The following is a 22,211-nucleotide window of genomic DNA, read 5'->3' on the forward strand; positions in this document are numbered from 1 at the left end:
TTGCTCATGTTCCCTAAAGTGATAAAGATGACATCCAAAAGTGTACTCATCCAGAAAACCATGCAGCCATTTCCTTCTTTATTTGCCCAACTCTAAATCCAAGACCTCTTTGAGGAGACTCCAAGTGAGCACACCAAAAAATTAAAGGTTGGCAAAAGCATCTGTTGTTTTGCTCTGAAGTGTATTTACTTTAGAGTTGCTTGGACCACAAGGACTTTCCTCAATGAGTCACAGTTAAAATGTTTTGAAAATGTCACAAGTGGAGACACAGACATTCTTTTTAGTAATCCACAGTCTTCTCTGGGCACAGTGTAATAAAGCAAATATATGTCACCGAAGTTGAGTTGCTCAGAATTTCTAAAATGCGACTGCCAAACTTTTGAAATGCCATAATAACAACAGTACAGGTATGAGTCTCTGTTTGAAAGTTGTGTGCAGCTCATTTATTTCTTGTAGTTCTCTTCAGTAAGTGAAAATCAGGATGAGTTGGTCACAGTGGTTGACATTAATAGCTACTCAAAGAGGAGTTTTTATTCAGAAAATGTAGAAAATAAGTCCTCTGTGGTCTTGGCCCTTCTAAGACTGGCTTCAGGTACCAAAAAAATACGATTCATACTGAATAAACCTCACTGCAAATATCATGAACTGTTCATTTTAAGGATAACATTTCAGACAAAGCAATACATTTTTTATCATGCTGAGCTAAATGCTTGCCATTAGTGGTTTAACAAAGTCAGTTTATCTGAGTTCAGTTTATATAAAATACTCAGAAATGTAAACATGTGGTTAGTTGAAGGTGGTTTATTTGTGTGAACATCTTTAGTGAATGAGTCAAGTGAACTCCCACATAAAAAGTCACAACGTCACCTCGCATTCCTCTGGGATCTTTGCCTCTCTGATAACACGATGTGCAAAACTTTAAAGTGTGCCGTCTGCCAGTTCTCTTTAAAACACATGCAACGTCTGTATTTTTACTATTTCCTGTTTTGTTATTTTAGTTACAAGTTAAAAGTATTCTCCTCTGGGTAGACAGTATGTCTGGCTCCTATTCACGCTGCAGACTTCTATGGTGGTGAAAGACTTTCCTTTCTTTTGTTTTTTTCTTCTTTTTAGTCATATTCTTACTCCCCTTTTGATGTGTTAATCTCACAGGGAGTAGATCCAGTGGATCGAGACAGCCAAGACTGTAAAATTCTCCTCTAACTTCAGCAGCAAACAAGACAAAAAAAAGAAAAAAAAAGAAGCGGATGTCTGGGCCAGGAAGTGAAATGAAAAAAGTCTGAACAGCTGATTGTGTTCTGCTCCCACTGCTGATGTGGAGCTTTAGTAAAAACAGGAAACAAAAAATAATCTCCTAATATCCTAGATATGTCAAAAATAAAACCTAAAAAAGCCTTATAATCTTTATGTCACCATGACTGTCGATTACTTTCTGAACTGGGTTATTGCAAAGTGAAATACATAAAATATGCAAGCAATCTTTATTTTTGTCCCATTTTAACGCGTGTGACTGAGAAATAACCGAGTCAAAGCAACTATAAAAATAATAATTGTTAACTTTAAATTTCTTCCAGAATCCAGAATCTTTGGACCTGTCTATCCAGAGTGCCTTGTCGGCACTCTTCCCCCCCTTTGAGGTCACAGCGCCCATCGTCCTCTGTCAGCTGTTTCGTACCATCGATGAACGTTACCACGGCGATGCTCTGCAATGCCTGCTGGACTTCCTTATTCCCTCCAAACACCTGCTGGAGTCTGTCCAGCAGGCTGCATGTGTGAGTGTCAATGCAGAAAAAGATACTGTACAGTCATGCTGTCGATTCCCAACTGTGTTACAAATAACTTACTGTGACTCTCAAAGGTTTTAACAGCAATAATTTAAACTTAATAGAGAAGCTGCTGAGATCTATCTTTACATAACTTGGTACTGATATTTTTCAATCCAGAATTTTTACTCATATATGTTTATAGGTTTTTGTTAATATTTTCTACTGTGTGGACAACAGATTGCACGCTTGAGAAAAGTAACAGCAAACAGTGTCAGAGTCATGTCTTTTAAATTAAGCACTTCTGATTTTTACTGTTTTCAGTGCCTGGTATTACAATCATAGCCATTATAATTCCCCTTATTGCCAATAAACAGCATAACTGAATGAAAATTGCAGCTCCTAATCTGTATAAGCAATAAAAGGTATCACAGAGTAAATCTAAAAATCATTGTTATATATTTTTTTCAGGCTGGATTCTCTGACGTAGTTTTCCGCTGTGAGGGTTGGCCTCTTTGTCTGCATGACAAAACCGTCATCCAGTTAGCGTCTGTGAACCCTTTGCTGTTGCGTCCTGGAGACTTCTATCTTCAGGTGGAACCCTTTGGAGACCAAGCGGCCCGGATTGTCCTCAAGAGCCTTCTGGAGGAGGGATGCCGAGAGGTTGAGGAGACGCCGATCCCTGAGACTTCCTACCCCTGCCTCTTCACTGAGGAGTGGCTGCAGGATATCAATGAAGGACGCCACGGGACCCCTCTGTCCCGCTGTTTGCTTTGCACAGATCAAGGTGTGATCAAGTTGCCGTGGTCTGAAATTTCAATTCCAGAGTTTTTAGACAAGCCTAAGACTGTCCCCACCTGTGGTGAAGCGGCGCCTCAGACCAAGAAGGCCTCAGTTTCCTCCCACTTCAATTCATCAACCCTTCCAGTGGAGGCAGTGAAGATGCCACAAGAAGACAGAATGTCAGCATCTCTGAGACCATCGCACGCATCCTCAAAACTCATCAAAATGGAAAGGCGGCCGCCAAGATCAGGGTCCAAACCAATGAACAAACCTGTGGGCTTGGTTTCTCCCAACACCTGGGAGAGTCTGACCTACCAAGAAATGGAGGGGGATTATGTTGACTTGGTGGACATTGCAAAAGGGAAGGAATTTGTGGATGAACAAATTCAACCTATTTCAGTGTTGCCCAAACCCGTGAGACAGCCGCCACCCATCCCACTTGGAAATAGTGGACAAACTCTGCAGTTTGCAGAGGAGCCCTGTACGCCATGCGGCCAAAGGCAGCTGGATCAGGATCTTATTGACCTGGATTTGAAATGTAGATACAGAGACTCTTATGTAGCAGCGCTAAAAAACCCAGTGCCTTTTGAAAGGGGAGGTGTGGACCTCCTAGGTACCTTGGATGAGGTTGGACTTTTTGAGGATGATGACGTAAGACCCGGAGCGGCATTTGAAGGTCAAAAAGACCACCTATGTAACTTATCCAACCACTGCCACGAACCTGCGATGGGCAGTGAATCCCGTGACAGCACAGGATGTCACCGCCACCGCTGTGAATCAGAAAACATGATGAAGGAATCGGCTTTCATTTTAAAACCCTTCTCTGGACTGAGCCCCGGTGACAGTAAACTAATTTCTCACCAGTTGGGACACGCTTTTCTTAAGGATCCAGGATCAGTTGTGTCCTTGACGACCTCTGACGGAGGTTTGAAGACACGCCAGAAAGGGGAGTTTGTAAAACCATCGGGAAAACACAAAGTCAAAGTAAGATCTATGTCTGCTTTGTCAGACACCCCCACAGGGAGTCCTATTCTGTACAAAATCAACAACAGGAGCCACAGTGATGTTTGTCCTGAAACAGTAACCAGCATAATGCAGCATGAAAATAGTACAGCAGAAGATCAAGAGGCTTCAAACGTGGAAAGACTGAAGTGCTTGAAAAAAGGTAGGCAGAGACAACGTTTCATTGTCTCTGTTGGATAATTCACTGCAGATTTCATTTCAGAAAGTGGCCCACACACACAGTCCACACATTTTTAACATTATGCCCAAGCAGTCATTCATAATGAAGTGTTTCTCAACGCTCAAAGAATCTCCCAACTTTCAAGCAAAAAAAAAAAAGCAGTGCAAGAAACTCTACCGTGACCTTGTTGTGTTTGAGGGAATGTGGCTCCTCTGAGGGTTACGCTTCATAAAGACTCTTCAGAACAAGGGTTCAAAAGTCAAAGATCAGACTTCATCACAATCATCCTCCGGGGAATCTCCCCTGTGCTGTCTGAGATCATTGGCTGGACGGTCACAATCACGTCATTCCTCTTATCAGGGGAGGGAACGGAAATAGCAACCTGCACCCAGTAAAAGAGGGTCTGAACCCAGTGGGTGGAAAGAAAAAATAATACATTGCATTTGTCTAATTTAGGGAGACAGAATGACATGCAAGGAGGAAGTTTCTCTTCTGTCCTCTCTTGTTTTCATGTCTAAGAATGCCCTCAGAGGGACGAGCTCAGATCTTGGCTGGAGACATGCTTGTCATGGACTATTAAAATAGTGGGGACTATAGATGGGGCCTTGTTGAGGGGAGGTCAATTAGGATGTCTGCCTCGCTTTGCTGCCAGGCTAAGACTTTGTAATTTTATTTATTTATTTATTTATTTACAGAATGTCTATATAAAGTTGTGAATCTGTGCAGAATTTATTCAAACTGAAATAAAAATACTTGTTGATATGGAAGGATTGGTGGAAAGAATAAATACAAACTCAGGATGACTCAACAGTAACATAGATATGATGTAGATTTAGGTTATTTAAATATTTATTTGAACCATTATTTCCCATGTGCAATTAAGAAAAAAAGCTTCCCACTTTAATGAAACTTAGAAACAGGAAGTTTAAGTTTCTGTCCTCGAAACCCCACTGATGATATAATGACACATACACCCTGAAAAATATTTTAAGTATTCACATAACCCTAACTCCATAATACTTACCTGAGTGTCCTGGACTGAGTTGCAGCTAGAATGGTAGAGGCTACTTTCCTTCTGTTAAATATAACATATAGAGCATACATTTTTAATTGGTTGAGAGTAAGGACCACTCAAGAAAACTTGTGTTAGCAGAACTTTTCTTGTTTTGATTTGGAATCACTGCTCTGTTGGGACAGACAACTTTGTCCAATCTTCAGTGATTTATCCCAAACCTCAGATGGATGGAAATCAGTCAAGATGTTCAACAACATCCCAAAGACCACAAAGAAGAAACCACAAAAGCCAAAATCTATTTACACAATTGTTGAAAATTTGCATTTGCACACATAAAAAATCCAAGTACCTTTTGGAGGAAGACATTATTGCGTTGGGAAGAAGCATGCTCAGTGTTAGGCTGTTTGATGAAAACTTACACCAGATGTCAAGCATGCAGCTTCATCACTGAACTCTGTTTTGCTTCTCTGTTTTACAAAATTACTGCCTGCAGTAGAAAACCAACAGTTTTTTGTGTTTTCTGCAGATTCAGATCTGAGCACATGCAGCATGAATGGACTGGGTTCCAAACCTTTCAGCATAAAAGCGGAAAAACAAACTTCTGCAACAGGATCTGGATGTCAGCAGGGCTCACAAACAGAACAATCCTGCCTGAGGAAGATCAGCGGTCTGCTGGAATTGGGCATTATTTGTTTACCAGGTAAATTATGCTGCTAATTCTCTCAAAAAAAAATTACATGAAATTTTTTATGATCAAACAAAAAATATTCAAGTTGTCTGTAAAGACATCTTGAACACTGTAGAATCCAAGGTGACTTTCTCACATTATTCATTTGATTCTTTGTAATGACCGAGAAGCCAAAGCTAACTACCATTTGATTGTGCATTCAACAACACAAACAAACAAAACTGCATTTCTTTAAAGAAAAAAAAGAAGGTTCTTATTCTATATTTGCAGGCAGCAGGGACAGGAATGGCAGGGCGGTGGTCGAGGTCCATGGGGACAGGAAGGAGTGGATGTCCCTTCTGGTGTCAGCAGAAAGCATTTGTGAATTGCTGCTGTACTTACACTCCATACCAAGGTACACCAGACAAGTCACATATTGTCCTTAATAATTAGCTGCTAAACGGTGTGCGACTAATTGGAAGATGGTTTCAAATCCTCTATCTTTCAGCTGAGAGGAATGAAAACTGGCTTTCACCAGCATGCAGTGACACATTTAACCACAAGGGGGCTGCAGAACATCATTTAGAAATATTCCCACCATGATTTTTTATTATTTATTTATTTATTTTTACAAAAGGGAGGTATTAAATTCCAGTAACACACTGTTGTTATTTTATAATCTTTTCTCTACAATATATGTTATTTTAAGTTTAGTCATCCATATCCAACCTATGAGAGCATCTAGTAATGACCAACATTTCCAGTGTTTCCACAGAACTGGGAATACTTAATACTCATCAAAAACGCTAACAACATCACTTGTTAACACTGGGTTTTTTGTTGACTTTTAAGATTCAAAAGCTCTTTCTCTTACTATTTTGACCATCCAGTGTCTGCAGCAAAGAGACAGCAGTCTGCTGCAGCCAGACCAGCTGCCAGCGGTCTGGTATGTAGTGTCTTGCCAGAATTAGCAGCCTTGTCCCATGTACGCTCACACACAATAGTCTGCCTGCTCAAACAGAAGCACTTATGAGTGGTATGTGAATACCTCCTCAGCACGCTATCAAATCTTACAGAAACTTGTTAACTATCCATTCTTTTAAGTCAGGACTGTGGCAACAGGTGAAAGTAGAATATGTCACATAGGATGGTGAGAGGGGAAATGCAGGAAAATCACATGCCATCATTAAACTAATGCACACAAACTACTAAGCAGGCATTTTATGAGCACAGAAATACATGTGACATCATCAGGCCTACAACAAGTAATGGGAAGAAAGTTTTTGCAGGGACTGCCATCCCAATAATATTAATAATCCCTAGAATGGGATTGAGAAATCTCTTAGTTGTTTGTGAGCAGGTTCATGACTGATGGACATAAGACAAGTCAAGCTCTGGTGTGCTGTAACGCGAAGCAATGTTTTCATAGAAAGGACGTCCGAGAGCTGGGAATGACTCTGGTGATTAATGGCAGGAAGAAGCCGCCTCCGCTTCAGCTCTACAAGGCTCTACTGATGGCGCAGGTTAAAACATGAAAACTGTATGCACATGCTGATGAAGCTGTCTGATAAGAGTCATAATTCTTTGAAGGCATTTTCCACCAAAGCTCCTCCCTGATTTTCTAGTAGATACAGAAACTAAGAGTTAAGGGTGTTTACTCCTTGTTTAATGTGTTATAAAGCTATATAGTTTGTGTAAGATTATATCATGTCTAAATATCTTAAAAATACAGTGATGCTCTGAGAATGCAAATCATATTCTCCTTATATAGTTTGTGTTTGACTTTTCGCCTGCCGCAACAGGAGCAAGCTCTCCACGCTGTTCACAGCATCGTCATGTTGATCGATAAGGACAGCAGTCCCCGGCCGGAGAAGCAGCCGGGTCTGCAGGTCAGAAATCACAGCAACTTTCACCTCCATCAGTTTCTTTTAACGTTTCAGTTAGACAACAGATGAATCGTACTTCCTCAAAGTCTTTTGTGGGCGTTTTTTAATAGATGGATGTCGTTACTTCGATGAGAGCCCTAAGCAAAACAGTGGAAGCTCCCCAGCTGACCTCTGACCTGGGAGGGACGTTTGCCTACAATCACAAGGACTGGATGCAGTTCCATGAGGTAAAACCAGCTGCAAAATGTCCCTTCGAAACTCAAGACTGCTGAAGAAATTTTTGATCACACTGAAACAAAGGTCAAATAATTTTTAGATATTTGCTATTAATCTTATTAAAAATACTACCAGAATAACAGAAAAGATGATGCATCATGACCTTTCACTTTCTTTTGGTTTCTTTTAGATCAAGAAACTAAAACGTTAGGATGTTCGCCTTTGCAAATTAATTCAAACTCATTTGAAAGATTTTTTCTACATTCAGGTCTGGACTTTGACTGGGCCACAGGCTTTGGTCGAAACCATTTCATTGTTTCTCAGACTTTAAACTTTACCACAGTTTCATCCCTGAGCTGTCTGGGTTTTTATGATTCTGTTTTTTGAAGCAAATTTTCATCTCTCTGAGAACTTACAGCAAGTTTATTTATTGTGGGAATACATTGCCTGGTTTTTGGTTGTCATGTCGCTCAATCTGCAAGGTTCAGTCGGTGTGAATATTTTTGTGAGGCGCTTCACATCATTTGATGTGATCAAGTACATTATCACTCTGCATAAACAAAGCTCATGACATATAAACATTTGTAGCAGCACAAACGTCATGTTTACTAAGGTTCTGCTTGCACTTTTGATCTGGACAATTTATTTTACTTCCCTTGAACCAAAGAATGTCCCAGCTTCCCACTTTGCACGAGATTACAAATCTAAACAGAAGGGAAGACTTACTCTGGCAGTTTTAGATGGACATAGCCTGTAAGTCGTTTGATGCAGCATGAGATGTAGAAACTCGATAACGATGTGGTGTTAAATATTTGACAGCTAGTAGTTTGCCTGAAGATCTGAGTAAAGACACCAAGCATATGTTTTTATTAACGGCATCAAATTAGCAATGAAGCCTGGAGAAAAAACAAACTCATAATTATCATTTCAGATGACAGTGAAGTTTTTGATGTACAGTAACTTCAGAAGATAGTTCTGTGAATATTTTCTGTGGTGGCAAATTTCACACACGAGTGCACATTTTCTTCTGCCTCCAAATTTCTTTGACATCATTTGTGGATCACATTTCTGTGGTTTTGTTGTATACAGGAGAAACCTGTGACTTTGTATTTGCACTTACCAGTCACTTTGGGTATTACACGGGGTTGGGGCCTTAGATTCAACAAGGTAACAAGGAATTATTCATCCTCTTCTCTATATGGAGATTTTGGGACAAATATACATGATAGAATCACAAAGTTGTTGCAAAATTATTTGGTTCACAATCATGATGAAAATCTTTAGTTTCTGTTCTAGACCCAAAGAGAGGAATATGTAAGAACGAAGAGCTGTGTGTATTTACAGTAATAACATGATCTTAGATGTTCAATATGCTTGAGATCTCCGCCATGACATGCCATAAGCTTTGGGTGATGAACAGAACTTGCTTATTATTATTCTTGATACATGATTGGTCTTTCAGTGGCACCTTTATACTGTAGTTACCTATCATGTTTCTTTATTTGATTCATTTCAGAAGCATGTGCCTTTCATGGCAAACCTGCGAGGGGCCAACAGCTTGTTGCAAAAGGCCATCAAGAGAGTGGACAGAAGGAAACAAATGGACTCTGCTGAGGTTGGACAGGTTGACACTGTAGCAGATGTCAGGTTTTTCCATTGGTCTCACGTTTTGACCCCCAGTTTTGTGGTTGCTGCAGGAAGTTCAAGAGAGCATTCAGGAGCAAAGGGTTCTAATGAAGGAGGTTCTGGAAGATGACAGACTGGTGACTCTGCAAAAGGAAGGAGGAACATTACTGGCAAGGATGAAGAAAGAGGAATACAAATTTCTGCAGTCTGAGGACTATAGGTACAAGAGTGAACTTTTGACTTTTTGTTTGGCAGGTTGTCAAAATCTATGTGCTGCAATAAAGGAACCTCAAATGACATAGGCGCAGATTTTTCTCTATTACACTATCCAAACTTGTGTACATGCTGTCTTGTTAGTAAAACTTCCTATAACTGACCAAAATCTAGTCACTCTTTTTTATTGAACGACTGATTTGAGAGTTGACGTTTAAATTGCTCAACATGGGCAAAGACAAGCAAAGGAGAAGCTGCTATATGTCAAGGCCCGTTTCTACACACTCATAGAGTTCTGAGGAAATAGTGGATGTAGAAATGCTGATTATGTGCATTCATCTCTGTGGGTGTATTTCGATATTGAGTGTACTACTTTACACCAGTTTAAAGGGCATCATTGCGTCAAAGCTTTGCAGTTTTGTTCCTGCCTGAAGCTTAAAAGATATATTAATTTCCATATCAGAAGTTTAGAAATTTGTGAAAAAGTGAAAGGTGAGGGGGTGAGTGAGTACCTTAAGCAGGTGAAAAGCCACAAAATGGTTTACAATTTAAAAAAAAAACTATATAAAAAAATATTTTTGTGTTCACAAAAACATATTTTTAGCCCCAAATGTTACTTTTACCAAAAACTAACATCAAGCATTTCATTACTTTAGCTCAGACACGGGGTAAAGAACCCCACCTTCTACAACGTTTTGGGCATTTTTATCAACTTCATGGTCAGGTGTGTTTCAATTTCTGTTCAGAGATGCTTTGGAGTTGGCAACAAGTCTTTACAACCAAGTGGAGGAGAAGCTCCACATGCTGGTCATGAAATCAAATGAGTCGCTGCAGCACCTGGAGAACCTGCTCAGGCACAGAGAGATGGAGGCTAAGATCATCTCGGTAACTCCACTTTCTTCTTCATTTCTTTTGAATCGTGCCTCTAGAAATCCACTAAAGTGCATATTCAGCCACAACACATCAGTGGAAACTTCCAGGCATGAACTCATATAGAACTATTTATTTCGTACACCATATGTTATAGCAGTCTTGCACCTTGCCAAGTGGTAAGGCAGCTTCTCTGACTTCTGCTTTATTTCTTCCAGGAGGGGTTGTGGTTCAGTACAGAGGGGGAGCAGATTCTGAAGAACTCTTTCTCAACAGATGACACACTGGTGGGCAGGGAAAAGGCCTTGGAAGATTTTAATCTGTTTCTCACGAAATCCAAGGTACATTAACATACCAAGAAAAATGCTGTTCACTTACGATCAGCCCTATTTGAACGGCATTTGGTTGCATTTTTATCTTGAAAGCACAAGGGGAATTAAAAGTACTGACACCCATTTTAGACTTTTTACATTTTGTTGCATTACAGCCACGAACTTCAATGTATTTCATTGAAATGTTATGTAACAAGCATGAACAGAAGAGTGCATAAATGAGAAGTGTATAGAAATTAAATGAGCTTTTCAATTTTTTTTCCAAATAAAAATGTGACTTTGAGTGCTTGAATTAGTATTCACATCCATGTCATGCTGCTGTTCGGTCTGTAAAACGTTTGATGTATGTCTCCAGCAGTTTTGCAGATGTAGAAATAGTGCCTTAGCCTGGAGAGGGGGTTGGATTCCAGTGGGCAGCACATTTTCTAGTTCTTGTCTGCATTATTCTAACACATGGATGTGATTTGAGCTGAACCATTGCAGCTCTGGTTGTATGCTTAGGGTCATTATTCAGCTGAAAGATGGACCTCTCCCCTTTTCAAGTTTTTTTTTAGCCTTAATTTGTTTTTTTGTTTCTTTTTTTTTTTTGTGCCGGATTTCTCTGCATTTAGTTGCATCCGTCTACTGCAACATGGCTTGTGGCAAACTGGAAGTGGGACTTCTTCCAGTGATTGTTTTCTTCCCAGTAGAAGGAAATACATCCCCAGAGGATAATGCTGGAATCACCGGCTATCAGATACGAGAGGCTGAAAAAAGGCACACTTTCAGATTTTAGTATATAGTTGTAGTAGGGGTGGTATGTTCAGGGGGTCGTTCCTTGTAAGTTTTAATACAACAAAATAAATAATTCAACACCATATATCCTTCTGACGAAACTTTAAAGTCATATGCTACGTTGTTTGTGTTATAAAAATCCTAACAAAGTACATTGAGCTTTGTGGTTGCTAGGTGAAAAAACTGAAAATACTACAGTTGATACTATGTGATTTGTCACAGGACAAACAACAGTGTGCCTTGATACTCATCAAGGAGGCGGAGGAGATCATTGGCACCATTAACTCAAGTCCTGCTGCTGAGATTTTTCGGACCCTGGTCGGCACTTTTAAATCGAACGTAGAAGACTTTGTGTTGCGGGCAGAACAAAGACAGAAAGATTTAATGTCGGTCGTGCATTTGTACAGGTTTTGTAAACAGGTTTGTAGCTTCATAAATCTTTAGTAGTTTCACCTTTCTTTCGATATTCCTTCTCACTGGGCCTCTTTCCCCAAAACTTTACCCATTTTGTTTTATATTTACAGGCAACAGATTGGGCTAAAGAATGCCGTAGCCTGTTGGAACTGGTAGAAGAAGGATGTTGCTCATCTCAGACCCTAAACACACTTCAAATGCAAAAAGAGAGATTAGCTGGTGAATTTTCTGCCTCACACTTCCAGGCTCTGAGGGCTAAGGCCTCTGCCATGGGAGCAGAGGCCTCTGGGATGCTGAGAGCATGGAATGCAGCCTGGGTGCAGAGCCAGGAAGTCAAGCAGCGTCTTGAGGAGATGCAGGAGAAGCACAAAGGCGCAGAAAAGAACCCGTCTCAGCAGACCACAGCTGCAAACCCTCAGGGACAGCACGAAGAAAAGGAGAGGGAGGGGAAAAGGAATGAGCCGGGGGAGGCTCGGAACGCTCAGATCCCAAAGCAGAGCTCTCATGTGGAAGTCGTCAGCACTGCGAAATGTCAAGGAGAAACCATCTCTGCAGCACTCTCAAAGCGCAACTGTGAATCTGACCTCAGCGTTAAGAAACATTTACTTGAAGCACAATGCAAAAACTCAAAGAATACTTCCCCTTTGTCCCAAACCGGTGATTTTCATACAGCGAGCCAATGCAAGTCAAAAGAGCACCGCAGCATTGCAGAGCTGAGCAGTGTAGGCCCGGCAGAAAGAAAGGATTTTTCTGCTCATCAGACTCTAGGTCGGTCTCTAAGCGAGGGCTCGTATGAGATGAGTATCTCTGGCTTTTTGCCTCTAAGTCACAAACACTGCCACAGCAGGAAACACTCCCTGGATCAAAACCTGCAGCCCACCCAACAGCTGCAGACTTTCCGTCGAGAGGGTGTGCAGCCAGACAACCTGAGCTGTGAGTCGAAAAGAGACGATAAACAAGGGGAGGGAAAGGTCAGTGCCTTCTCCACCCGGAGTCCAGAGGATTTAAGGACTTTAGAGACATTACGCACTCCGACAGAAAGCAGCATTTTGTAAGTAATCCTCCCTTCTTCTGTTTCTTAAGGCTACTGGAGGACAGCAAGTGGAAAACAGCAAATGCAGACACATACATTCATGTTCAGTGCATAAGAATATCATTTAAAAGTTTATTTATTTCAGTAACGTAAACCACAAAATTAAACACATTACATATAATCACATACAGAATGCTTTAAAGCCCTTATTTCCTAAAATTCTTAATTTTCCACTTTAGAGTTGAAATTAAATGTTCTCATTTAATTTCAAATAAGTGACACATTCAGTTTTTTGTTCTTGTTAGACCAAGATTACTGGGCGTTTAGATGTTTTGGGGAAAAATCCAGCGGTTAATGATCTGAACGTCTGATAGGTTAAGTGACAACATCTGACTCATTTATTTTAAGGCAACACCTCAAGCAGAAGTCTGGTTTATTACAATTTTCAGATGCAGGAAGATGTTGCGCTTATATATTGAAGCTGTTCAAACTAATCAAAAACTTGGAATTACGTCCTTTGGTCTCTGGAAACAAACGAATCAATTTTGACCATAATCAATCAAGCAATCAATAAAATGTTATTTGTATAGCAAATTTCAGCAGCGAGGCAGTTCAAAGTGCTTCACATCATAAACACACAAAAATCAACAACCGAAACATCTTTCCAAGTGTTACCATTACACATCAAAGTGTTGGCTAGTGTTTCATTTATTATGATACAAAAGCAACTATGAATATGTGGGTGTTCAGTTTTGTTTTTTAAGGAACACAGTATTCCGCTTTACACTTTTCTGGAAACTTATTCCAGATTTGTGGTGCATAGAAGCTAAATGCTGCTTCTCCATGTTTGGTTCTGGGATTGCAGAGCGGAACCAGAACCAGAAGACCCGTGATAGGTATTTTCTCAACCTACATTAAGAAAAGAACCACAGACAACGTTCATAAGTTTTCAATCAAGCCTTTTGCAAAAGGGGAAGGCACAGTCTGCCACTCTGGCTCCTGCCAGCCGTTCGGTTCGCAGTGCGTTCTGACTCTGCTTCAGCGCTTGTCCTTTTCATCAACACAAAGCAAAGCAGGAGTGAAAGGAATGTGGGGGGTAATAAATCAAAGGGGGTCATTCTGATAACAAGGAAGGAGGAGCACAGAAACTAACATCCTACACACAGGTAGTTTCACAAGTCAGAAGTAGATACGGAAACAGCTGCAAAGGTTAAGAAAAGCAGGTTTTGTCTTTCACACGGTTTAACAAATTTACTAAACCTTTAGATAAAAACCTTTAAAGGTTTTTTTAAACTTTTAAATGTTTAAAAACCTTTAAAGGTTTTTTTAAACTTTTAAATGTTTAAAAACATTTAAATGTTTAAATGTAACATTGCTGCATGTTACAAGTTGACTACTTGTAACATTGTAAGCAACTTACAATGTTGCAATTGTATCAACTGTATTACCGCATCTATTGTGGATACAATGGATACTGTAACATTGGATCCACAAAAAATATAGTGACTCAAAGAAAGATTAAATTAAAAAAATATTGACGAGTAATATCAATGTTTTGTATCAGCCCCATTTTCTTTCCACACCGGCGTGAGGCCTGGGTGGCAGCGTCGTGTTTTTTGGGTGTTTTGCTGTAAGAGGGATTGGCGATGTTTCTTTTTCCTTTTGAAATCAGACGGCATCACGAAGAATGAATGTTGTGTGGAAATGCTGAAGCAACATCAGCCATGAAGTTATTTGTTTGGGTGTGCATACGTGCCAACTGGACAATGTCCCTAAGCAACTGATCAAATTATTTACAAAGTGGCTTGAGGACAATTAAGTTAATAGTTTGGAAGGACTGTCACAAAAAACGGCTCTGCAAAATGCTCTGAAAAAGTATTCAAATCTCTAAGGTTTGGAAAAAGTAAAAAAAATTAAAAAGACAATAATAAAACTACAAAAACTAAAAAGTCTCATTACTCTGGCATTTAGGAAGTAAAAATATTTGGTTTATTGTAATTGATCTAAAACAGGAACAGTCTATTCAAATGTCAGATAATCAAAAAAACTGTTGTGTCTTTTTTTTGTGGTTTCAGCTGCAGATGTAAAAGAAATATTCCCCTGGATCAAGAGAAAATTATGTGATATGCATAGCTATTGAAAAGTGTAATTTTATAAAAACAGTAAATTTGCATTTTTCATTTCCTACTCTTGGAACAGGAAAGTCCAGAAGATCTTGGAGGAGCTCCTGTGCACAGAGCGGGAGTATGTCAAAGCTCTGGGTTACGTCAAGGAACATTACTTTCCCGAACTGGAGAGAGCAGACGTCCCTCAAGACCTCCGGGGCCAAAGGGGCAGCATTTTCGGGAATTTGGAAAAGCTCCACGACTTTCACCATCACTATTTCTCGGATGAATTGGAGAACTGCATGAAGGAACCATTCAGAGTCGGCCGCTGCTTTTTGCGTCATGTGAGCAGCTAAAATCCCATTTATTACAATCCTAATCAACATTTTTGTCTGCGCCAACTGTAATTCGGGAGATTTTATTCAGTGTGGAGTCACGATTTTCAGTTCTGACCTCAAATTTGGATAATTCACTATAATCAGTTCCAGTGAAACCCATTCCAGATGTTTCACAGCTGATGACTGAGAACAAGTCTGCTGCTTCCAAAAATGTCTCTTTCTTTTTAACAATTTAAACGACCAATTTTCTAAACAGGATGGGAGTAAGTGTTGGACTGATAGAAGTGCGACAAACTGTTCTCACCTTTATGCTTTACATTTTGACATAAGCAGTTTGGTGATGATGGTTGAAGGTGTTTATTTGTTCCTTTCTTTCAGAGAGAGAGTTTTGCTTTGTATGCCCTTTACAGCAAAAACAAACCGCAGTCTGATTCTCTTCTTACCAATCATGGAAAAAGTTTTTTCAAGGTGAGAACCCCTTTTTTTAGTCCCAAGAATAATTTTGTTATTTTCTGTAGCGGGGAAAGTCTCTTGATATTTCACTGGATGTTATGCTTAATCTAAAATAGAAACCTTAGCCTGGTTTATATTTGGTCACTTCTTGGAGCTTATTGATATTTTCTTAAATAATCCAAAACAAAAGTGGTGCATGACTTTGAAGTTGAAGGAAAATTACACCAAGTTTTTCAAAATAACTAATCCGACAGCTGTGTTGTCCATTTGCCTTAAACAATCACATTCAAACCACATAAATTCATAAGTTTACTTTATGGCTTTAAACTGACTGATGGACTGAATTTTAGCCCACTTAAATATATATATGTATAACTCAATTGTCAGTGAATTGAACCCAACAACCTTCATTCACCATTTCGTACCACATCTGCACTCTAACCACACTGCTGCTTTGTTTCTGTTCCGTCATTTAGCAAAAGCAGCTAAAGCTGGGGGATAAAATGGACTTATGGTCTTACTTGCTGAAGCCTGTGCAGCGCATCAGTAAGTACAGCTTGCTGCTGCAGGACGTGATGAGGGAGTGTGGGCCGGAGCAAACGAAAGAGGTCGCCGAGATCAAGGCAGCTCTGGAGGTCATCCACTTCCAGCTGCGCCACGGCAACAATCTGCTGGCCATGGACGCCATCCGCCAATGTGATGTAAGCGGAGACACAGTGGTTGTTTTGATTCAGTATCAATACAATATCAAGCAAGATTAAAGTTTGCATTTCCTTTACATACTTTTAAAATCACATTCAGTGACACGGATCCGTTAGGCAGTTTTACAGGACTTAGTAACGTATCAGCCGTAACAATACACTTTATTCATCTTTCATTGGTTTGGTGGGGTTAGTTATGCTGACATGTATGAGAGGGAGGAGAGTTAGAAACAATGACAGATCATCAATCTCTCCTGAACTTTCCCCTGAACTTTGCTGTGTGGCGTACGATGAACTCCATTATCTGGTGAGCAACAGCAGCAGGAATGGAGCTGCGGCTGCAAGAATGCAGTTATTTCTTAAATGGCAAACAGACGCTCTCTGTTAGAGATTATAGGAAACCTCTGTTTTTTTATGCTACTTCTGTCCATTTGAACCTTTCAGGAGCAATCGGTGATATTCCAACAGAGACTACGTAGTAAACAACACGAAACTTCCTCTGAAAAACTGTTTTCACTTTAAATAACCACGCACTTCCTCTTGCGTATGCACAGGTCAATCTGAAAGAACAAGGTCAATTGATACGGCAGGATGAGTTCTTGGTAACTTTCAGGAAGAAGAAATGTCTCCGTCACATTTTCCTCTTTCAAGACCTTGTTCTCTTCAGCAAGACCAGAAAGACGGATGTGGGAAATGACACATACGTCTACAAACAGTCCTTCAAGGTAACCATTTAGTTCAGCATGTCCATTCACAAACATAACCCTGCAGAAAGAAAAACATTTTGTTGTCCAAGATTTAGAAACACTTCCCAGCATGCTGACAGAGGAGCATTTATGTAACGGATAAAATTGACTAAGCCGATCAGATTCATCTTCAACAACTGTCCTTTTTTAATTTGTCTTAATGATAATGGCCCGTCAAAGATTTATGAATAAACTTAAAACATCAAAAATAAACATATAAAACTGACTGTACTTCACACTTACAGAAAAGTGCAATGTTTTTAGTTTTTTTCTGTCTGTTCCTCTCCACACAAAGATAAACACAACTTAACTTCTAACATTTTACGCACGTTTGGTGTTTCCTCCTGCCCCTGGAACTGCTCTGCTGCATTTGAAGCACCGGTTTTAAGAAATCATGTTGTCCTTCTGTCGTGTTCAGACGTCTGATATCGGCATGACACAGAACAGCGGCGACAGCGGCTTGTGTTTTGAGATCTGGTTCCGAAAGAGGAAAAGCCAAGACACATACACACTGCAAGCTGAAAGCCGGGAAGCGAAGGAGGCCTGGACCAAAGACCTGGAGCGCATCCTGTGGGAGCAGGCTATACACAACAGGGGTACAAATATAAACGCACCTTGATTTGCAAAGCGATTCTATGTGGGGAATTGATTTAGTAAGAGCTGCTGTATTAGCCACATGTATTGAAACTCCTGATAAATACATATGTCTATAAAAAGCTTTAATGAAACATTTCCTTGAAGTTGCTTAACTTCACACTGAAAACTTCTGAAACAAATCAACCTTTAATATAAGGGTTGATTGAGAGATCCAGTTTTATAAATTTGTTGTTTGAAACGAACAAACTTGTGGCGCATTTATTGCCACGTTTCTTCAATACTTCAGACGACTCCATTCTGCCAATGGGACTGTGTATGGCCTTTCCAAATAACATTTCAGTGTGAATTCAGTTTTTATATAATAAAGTAACACTTCATTGTACAGTTTTAAATCTTTGTCAGCTGACATTTGTCTCATCTGTTCAGAGGTCCGAATGCAGGAGAGAGTGTTCCTGGGAATTGGAAACAAGCCTTTCATGGACATCCAGCCCAGCGAAGCGGCTATCAGTGACAGAGCTATAAACTATGTTCTGATAGGAAGAGGTGAATGCACTAACTTTAAAAAAAATCATAATCAGGTTTATAACGTTCGGTCGTCCTTCCGCCGATGAAAACATAATTTCCACTGTCCCTGCAGAAAACAAGGTGCTGTCCTCGTTGGGGTCATGCGGCTCACAGGGTGGGCTTCTGGAGGGACGACCAAAATCTGTTGGTTCAGGCAGCAGTTCTTCTTCCTCCTCTTCCTCTGGACGCGGTTCCATGCCCCCTATTGGATTTGTTGGCGGTCCAAAACGAAGGGTGGTCTCAGGGGGGCTTGTGGGATATGTATCGCCCCCTGGATCTCTCGAAGAGGATGAAATGGACCGTGAGAGTAGAAATCAGAACTTATTATGTGAGTGAAAATTTGAAGACTTACTTCTAGTGCAAAGGCAAGGAAATTCCTTTGCAAAACTTGTTTCTGTCAAGGTAGAAGGTTTTGCTAACACCAAAGTAAAACCGTGCTGTTGGTAAACTCCTCCACATGTTTCTCCGTCCTCCAGTGGACAGCTCTGAGTCATCAGGAGAGAGCGTGAGCGGTTTCAGCAGTTGCAGTCACAGCTGCCGCTCCGCTGCGGGAGAGATGGAGGACAGCTCTTCTGTCTGCGCCTCGATCATCACCTTGAAAGAAGTTGGATCTGCTTGTTCCACCGAAGCTTTGTTCGTTTCCCAAAGCCCAAACACTCTTCAAGAATCTGCAGTGAGCAGCCCATCACCAGCAGCACCCGGGATGAAACTCAAGCAGCAGCATCAGACCGAGGATCTGCCTGACAGCAAGGTCTGATGCATGGCCTTTAATTTACTCTGCAGATGGTTTAAAACAATGCAATAAAATGTATTTGCCTGCAGTGTCTATATTATTAAGTACAAAGTTTATAAGATGGTGTAATTAAATTTAAATTATGAATCTTTCAGACTGAAAGCACAAGTGGTGGGAAGTCTACAGAGGTTTGATCTGTGAGAAGCGGTACAGTATAAAGTAAGTATAGCATAGAAATGATACTTGAAACTGCTGTCACTCTGTCCTCTGTCTTGAAAAGTGTCCAAAGGAGAGGAAATTAAGTGATTGTCCCTCTGTTTTTGTGTAGTTTATGTCTATTCTGATGGATGTAAAATATGCATTGTTTTACTTTGACATCGCTCTCACATTTAAGCTGTTTTAATTATGTAAGGATCAGCTGATCCAAGAGGTCAATTAATTTTTTGCTAAGGTGATCAAATAGCAGCACAGAGAGCTGTCAGTTAGCTGGATTTGGCTTCTATGATCCAGACATGAGCAAATCTTTTATCAGTGGTAACGCTGAATCCTTTGACTGTCATAGATCAAATCGTGCCACTGGAACACAGATGACAGGAATTCTACTATTATTTGCACTTTGAATTTTACATGAATCAATTATGTTTTGGTTGTCGTTTTTCTCCAGAGGTTAAAAACAGATGAACGCTCACTGAGGCTCTTCAGCCCTGGATAAAGTTGTTTTTGCTGCACCCATGAGCCTTGGAAGTCGGATCCAGGAAGGACTTTACACCTCATTGCAAGACAGAAAACCAGTGGGAACTGCTAATTATTGTACTCTGTGACCAGGTTAACCACTATTACTATTACAGATGACAAATAAGTATTTCTTTGTGTTTTATTCATTCGAACACTAAAGGAAGGCGTTCACAAATAGATGTTGGACACTATTATATATCCAACTGATCCAACAAGACACATTGGATGCAATTCATTTACTACTGCCACTTTATGCTTTATAGGTGTAGCAATCATTTTGGATTTTTAGCTTGGGTTAGTGAGTAACCTCAAATATTTAAGTTGGAAGTTCGACTTCAGAGGATGTTCCAGTTGACTTCCAAGCCAATGTGGAGCAGACCATCGTTTCCAGTTGTTTCTATATTCTGTCACAAGTTTGTAAATAGTTTTTTTTTTTTAATAAAAGCTGTTTTTTTATATATCACCACTAAAGCAATCACTTAGAAATGTATCTTAATTGATTTGAGATAAACTTGATTGTGAAATGCATACAGTTTGACTTTACATAAAATAAAGCCATGTGATTTCTAATTGTTCTAATCAGATATTTTTAGATGTAGGTCAGAAAATTAATACAGTCGGGTTATCATATTGCAGTGCTGCAGTTAATTGCACAGTGGCTTGAAAACATGTAATAAAAAGTCTTGTATATGTTATAATTCTGTTGGCCTAAATATCATGACTTGGTGTTTAACATTTGATATAAAATTGCTTTTATTTTCAAAGTATTTCTTTTCATTTTCAGCCCACTCAAACTGCATTACTAGTAGGTAGTGCATAATCTGTTGGCTTTTTATATCACAAAAAATATTCCCACAGTTTTTTGTGTTTGCATTTCAGTGTTTTGTAATAAAAACAACAGTGACTGTTTCTTACCTCTTTATTTTTTTTTCTTTAAACCTTGTTTTTTACTTCTTCTCGCCCATTACATGTCGCCACACAAAATGTATTTGACAACATAAAATCTTTAAGTGTGACAAATTTAAAAACAGAAGAAATCTAAATGTTTTTCACATTTAGATGAAAAGCATTTGTATTGTTATGAGCCCATTGCAAGTGGCTTAGTGCTTTAAGTTTGAGATGTTGTATATACTTTTGAGACATTTGAAATAAAAATTTGTAATTTTTCAATGTCCCTATTGTGTTGGTAGACCTGACAAAAAGAAAGATATCTTATTAGACTGACAAACAACAATTGGTATAAAGCATACTGAAAAAGCATTTATTCTATAAAACAAACAAACAGGAAGCATTTCTTCTGCAAATTTTGGAATTAAGACCTTAGAATTAGAGAAACGTGCTAATCACATTTTATAGATTAGTAAAACCTGTATATTCTACACTGATTACAGATTTAAGAAAACAAAAAAACAGTTGGTGGTTTGCAAAAAAAAAAAAAAAAAATGTCTGTATTTCAATCCAACAACTGGGTGTATATCATTAAATATAGATGTTTATCACAGTGTATAGGTTCAAAAACACCTTTTCAGTGATTTATAAGAGAAAGCGTGCTATCTCCTTCAAAGCATCAGCTCATTCATGATAGCAAAACAATGGGAATTTTTAGTTTTCCCACAAATATCTTCTAAATCTGGTGAATAATGCACCATTAGATCAAAAAAAGTTTTAACAATGACTGATGAAGTTGGTCAGTGCCTCGAGTAACATTCAAACTCTAACTTATTCACAATTTGTCAAGTCAGAACCATAGATTTTAGTGAATGTTGTTTATTATTTAATGTGGTAGAACAACACAATGCAGAAATAAAAGACAAAAGTACTAACACAAATTTGAAATGGATGATTGAATCACAATGCACTGCCTTGTGTTGGCTCATCACAGAAAATCTCAATAAACTCTATAATTCAAAGTGGTATGAATACATCTGGATGGAACTGTAAGTGTATATATTTCCAAATTATCTCTGGGGTTTTTTCTGTTCTCTTTTTACATTCTGTCGATTTCATGAGCAATCCACATCATCCAAGTAACAGAAAACAAAATCCTCACTGTTATTTTGGTCTGATCTTTGATCTTCGTAACATTCCTCAGCAGAAAGGCCAACTTTCTGGCCAAAATGCTCACACAGAGAGCAAAACACATACTTTAGTTTTGACCTCACATGGAAAAGAAAAATAATGTGCTGCACAATCCTCAGACAAAAATGTTTTTACTTATTGAACATGTTTCACAAATGAAGTGAAGGAATGTTTTCATGTTTGCTCCACAACCTTCTAACTGAAACACTGCAATAGTGGATAATTTAACAAAAAACGTGAAAAAAGTATATACTTGAAATAAAATCGTAACAAAAATGCTTTTCTTTCAAAAATACAGAATAAAAAAACTTCAAACACATTTCGAGTGTAGGTCTTTGAGGAACAGGAGGCTTTAACAGAACCTCACCTATCTCATTTTTAATTG

At 39.3% G+C, this 22,211-nt stretch overlaps 1 protein-coding gene across 1 annotated transcript in view; it reads left to right on the top strand.

Moving 5' to 3' along the window:
• The window catches only part of quo (quattro), a 32,131-nt gene extending 11,214 nt beyond the window's left edge, over positions 1 to 20,917 (top strand). The window contains exons 2-24 of the mRNA XM_055021674.1: positions 1,575 to 1,772; positions 2,235 to 3,711; positions 5,271 to 5,444; positions 5,703 to 5,826; positions 6,841 to 6,934; positions 7,214 to 7,300; positions 7,408 to 7,524; positions 9,030 to 9,128; positions 9,211 to 9,359; positions 10,099 to 10,237; positions 10,441 to 10,563; positions 11,551 to 11,748; positions 11,853 to 12,793; positions 14,975 to 15,224; positions 15,597 to 15,686; positions 16,148 to 16,372; positions 16,927 to 17,097; positions 17,537 to 17,714; positions 18,142 to 18,258; positions 18,353 to 18,607; positions 18,756 to 19,030; positions 19,168 to 19,231; positions 19,677 to 20,917. Of these exons, the coding sequence (XP_054877649.1) occupies positions 1,575 to 1,772; positions 2,235 to 3,711; positions 5,271 to 5,444; positions 5,703 to 5,826; positions 6,841 to 6,934; positions 7,214 to 7,300; positions 7,408 to 7,524; positions 9,030 to 9,128; positions 9,211 to 9,359; positions 10,099 to 10,237; positions 10,441 to 10,563; positions 11,551 to 11,748; positions 11,853 to 12,793; positions 14,975 to 15,224; positions 15,597 to 15,686; positions 16,148 to 16,372; positions 16,927 to 17,097; positions 17,537 to 17,714; positions 18,142 to 18,258; positions 18,353 to 18,607; positions 18,756 to 19,030; positions 19,168 to 19,206 (5,520 nt within the window). The 3' untranslated portion in view covers positions 19,207 to 19,231; positions 19,677 to 20,917. The remainder of the gene's footprint in view (positions 1 to 1,574; positions 1,773 to 2,234; positions 3,712 to 5,270; positions 5,445 to 5,702; positions 5,827 to 6,840; positions 6,935 to 7,213; positions 7,301 to 7,407; positions 7,525 to 9,029; positions 9,129 to 9,210; positions 9,360 to 10,098; positions 10,238 to 10,440; positions 10,564 to 11,550; positions 11,749 to 11,852; positions 12,794 to 14,974; positions 15,225 to 15,596; positions 15,687 to 16,147; positions 16,373 to 16,926; positions 17,098 to 17,536; positions 17,715 to 18,141; positions 18,259 to 18,352; positions 18,608 to 18,755; positions 19,031 to 19,167; positions 19,232 to 19,676) is intronic.
• Positions 20,918 to 22,211: the final 1,294 nt, after the last annotated feature.

The sequence above is a fragment of the Poeciliopsis prolifica genome, unplaced genomic scaffold (assembly GCF_027474105.1).
Source record: "Poeciliopsis prolifica strain line A6 unplaced genomic scaffold, Auburn_PproV2 SCAFFOLD003, whole genome shotgun sequence".
Lineage (NCBI taxonomy): Eukaryota > Metazoa > Chordata > Actinopteri > Cyprinodontiformes > Poeciliidae > Poeciliopsis > Poeciliopsis prolifica.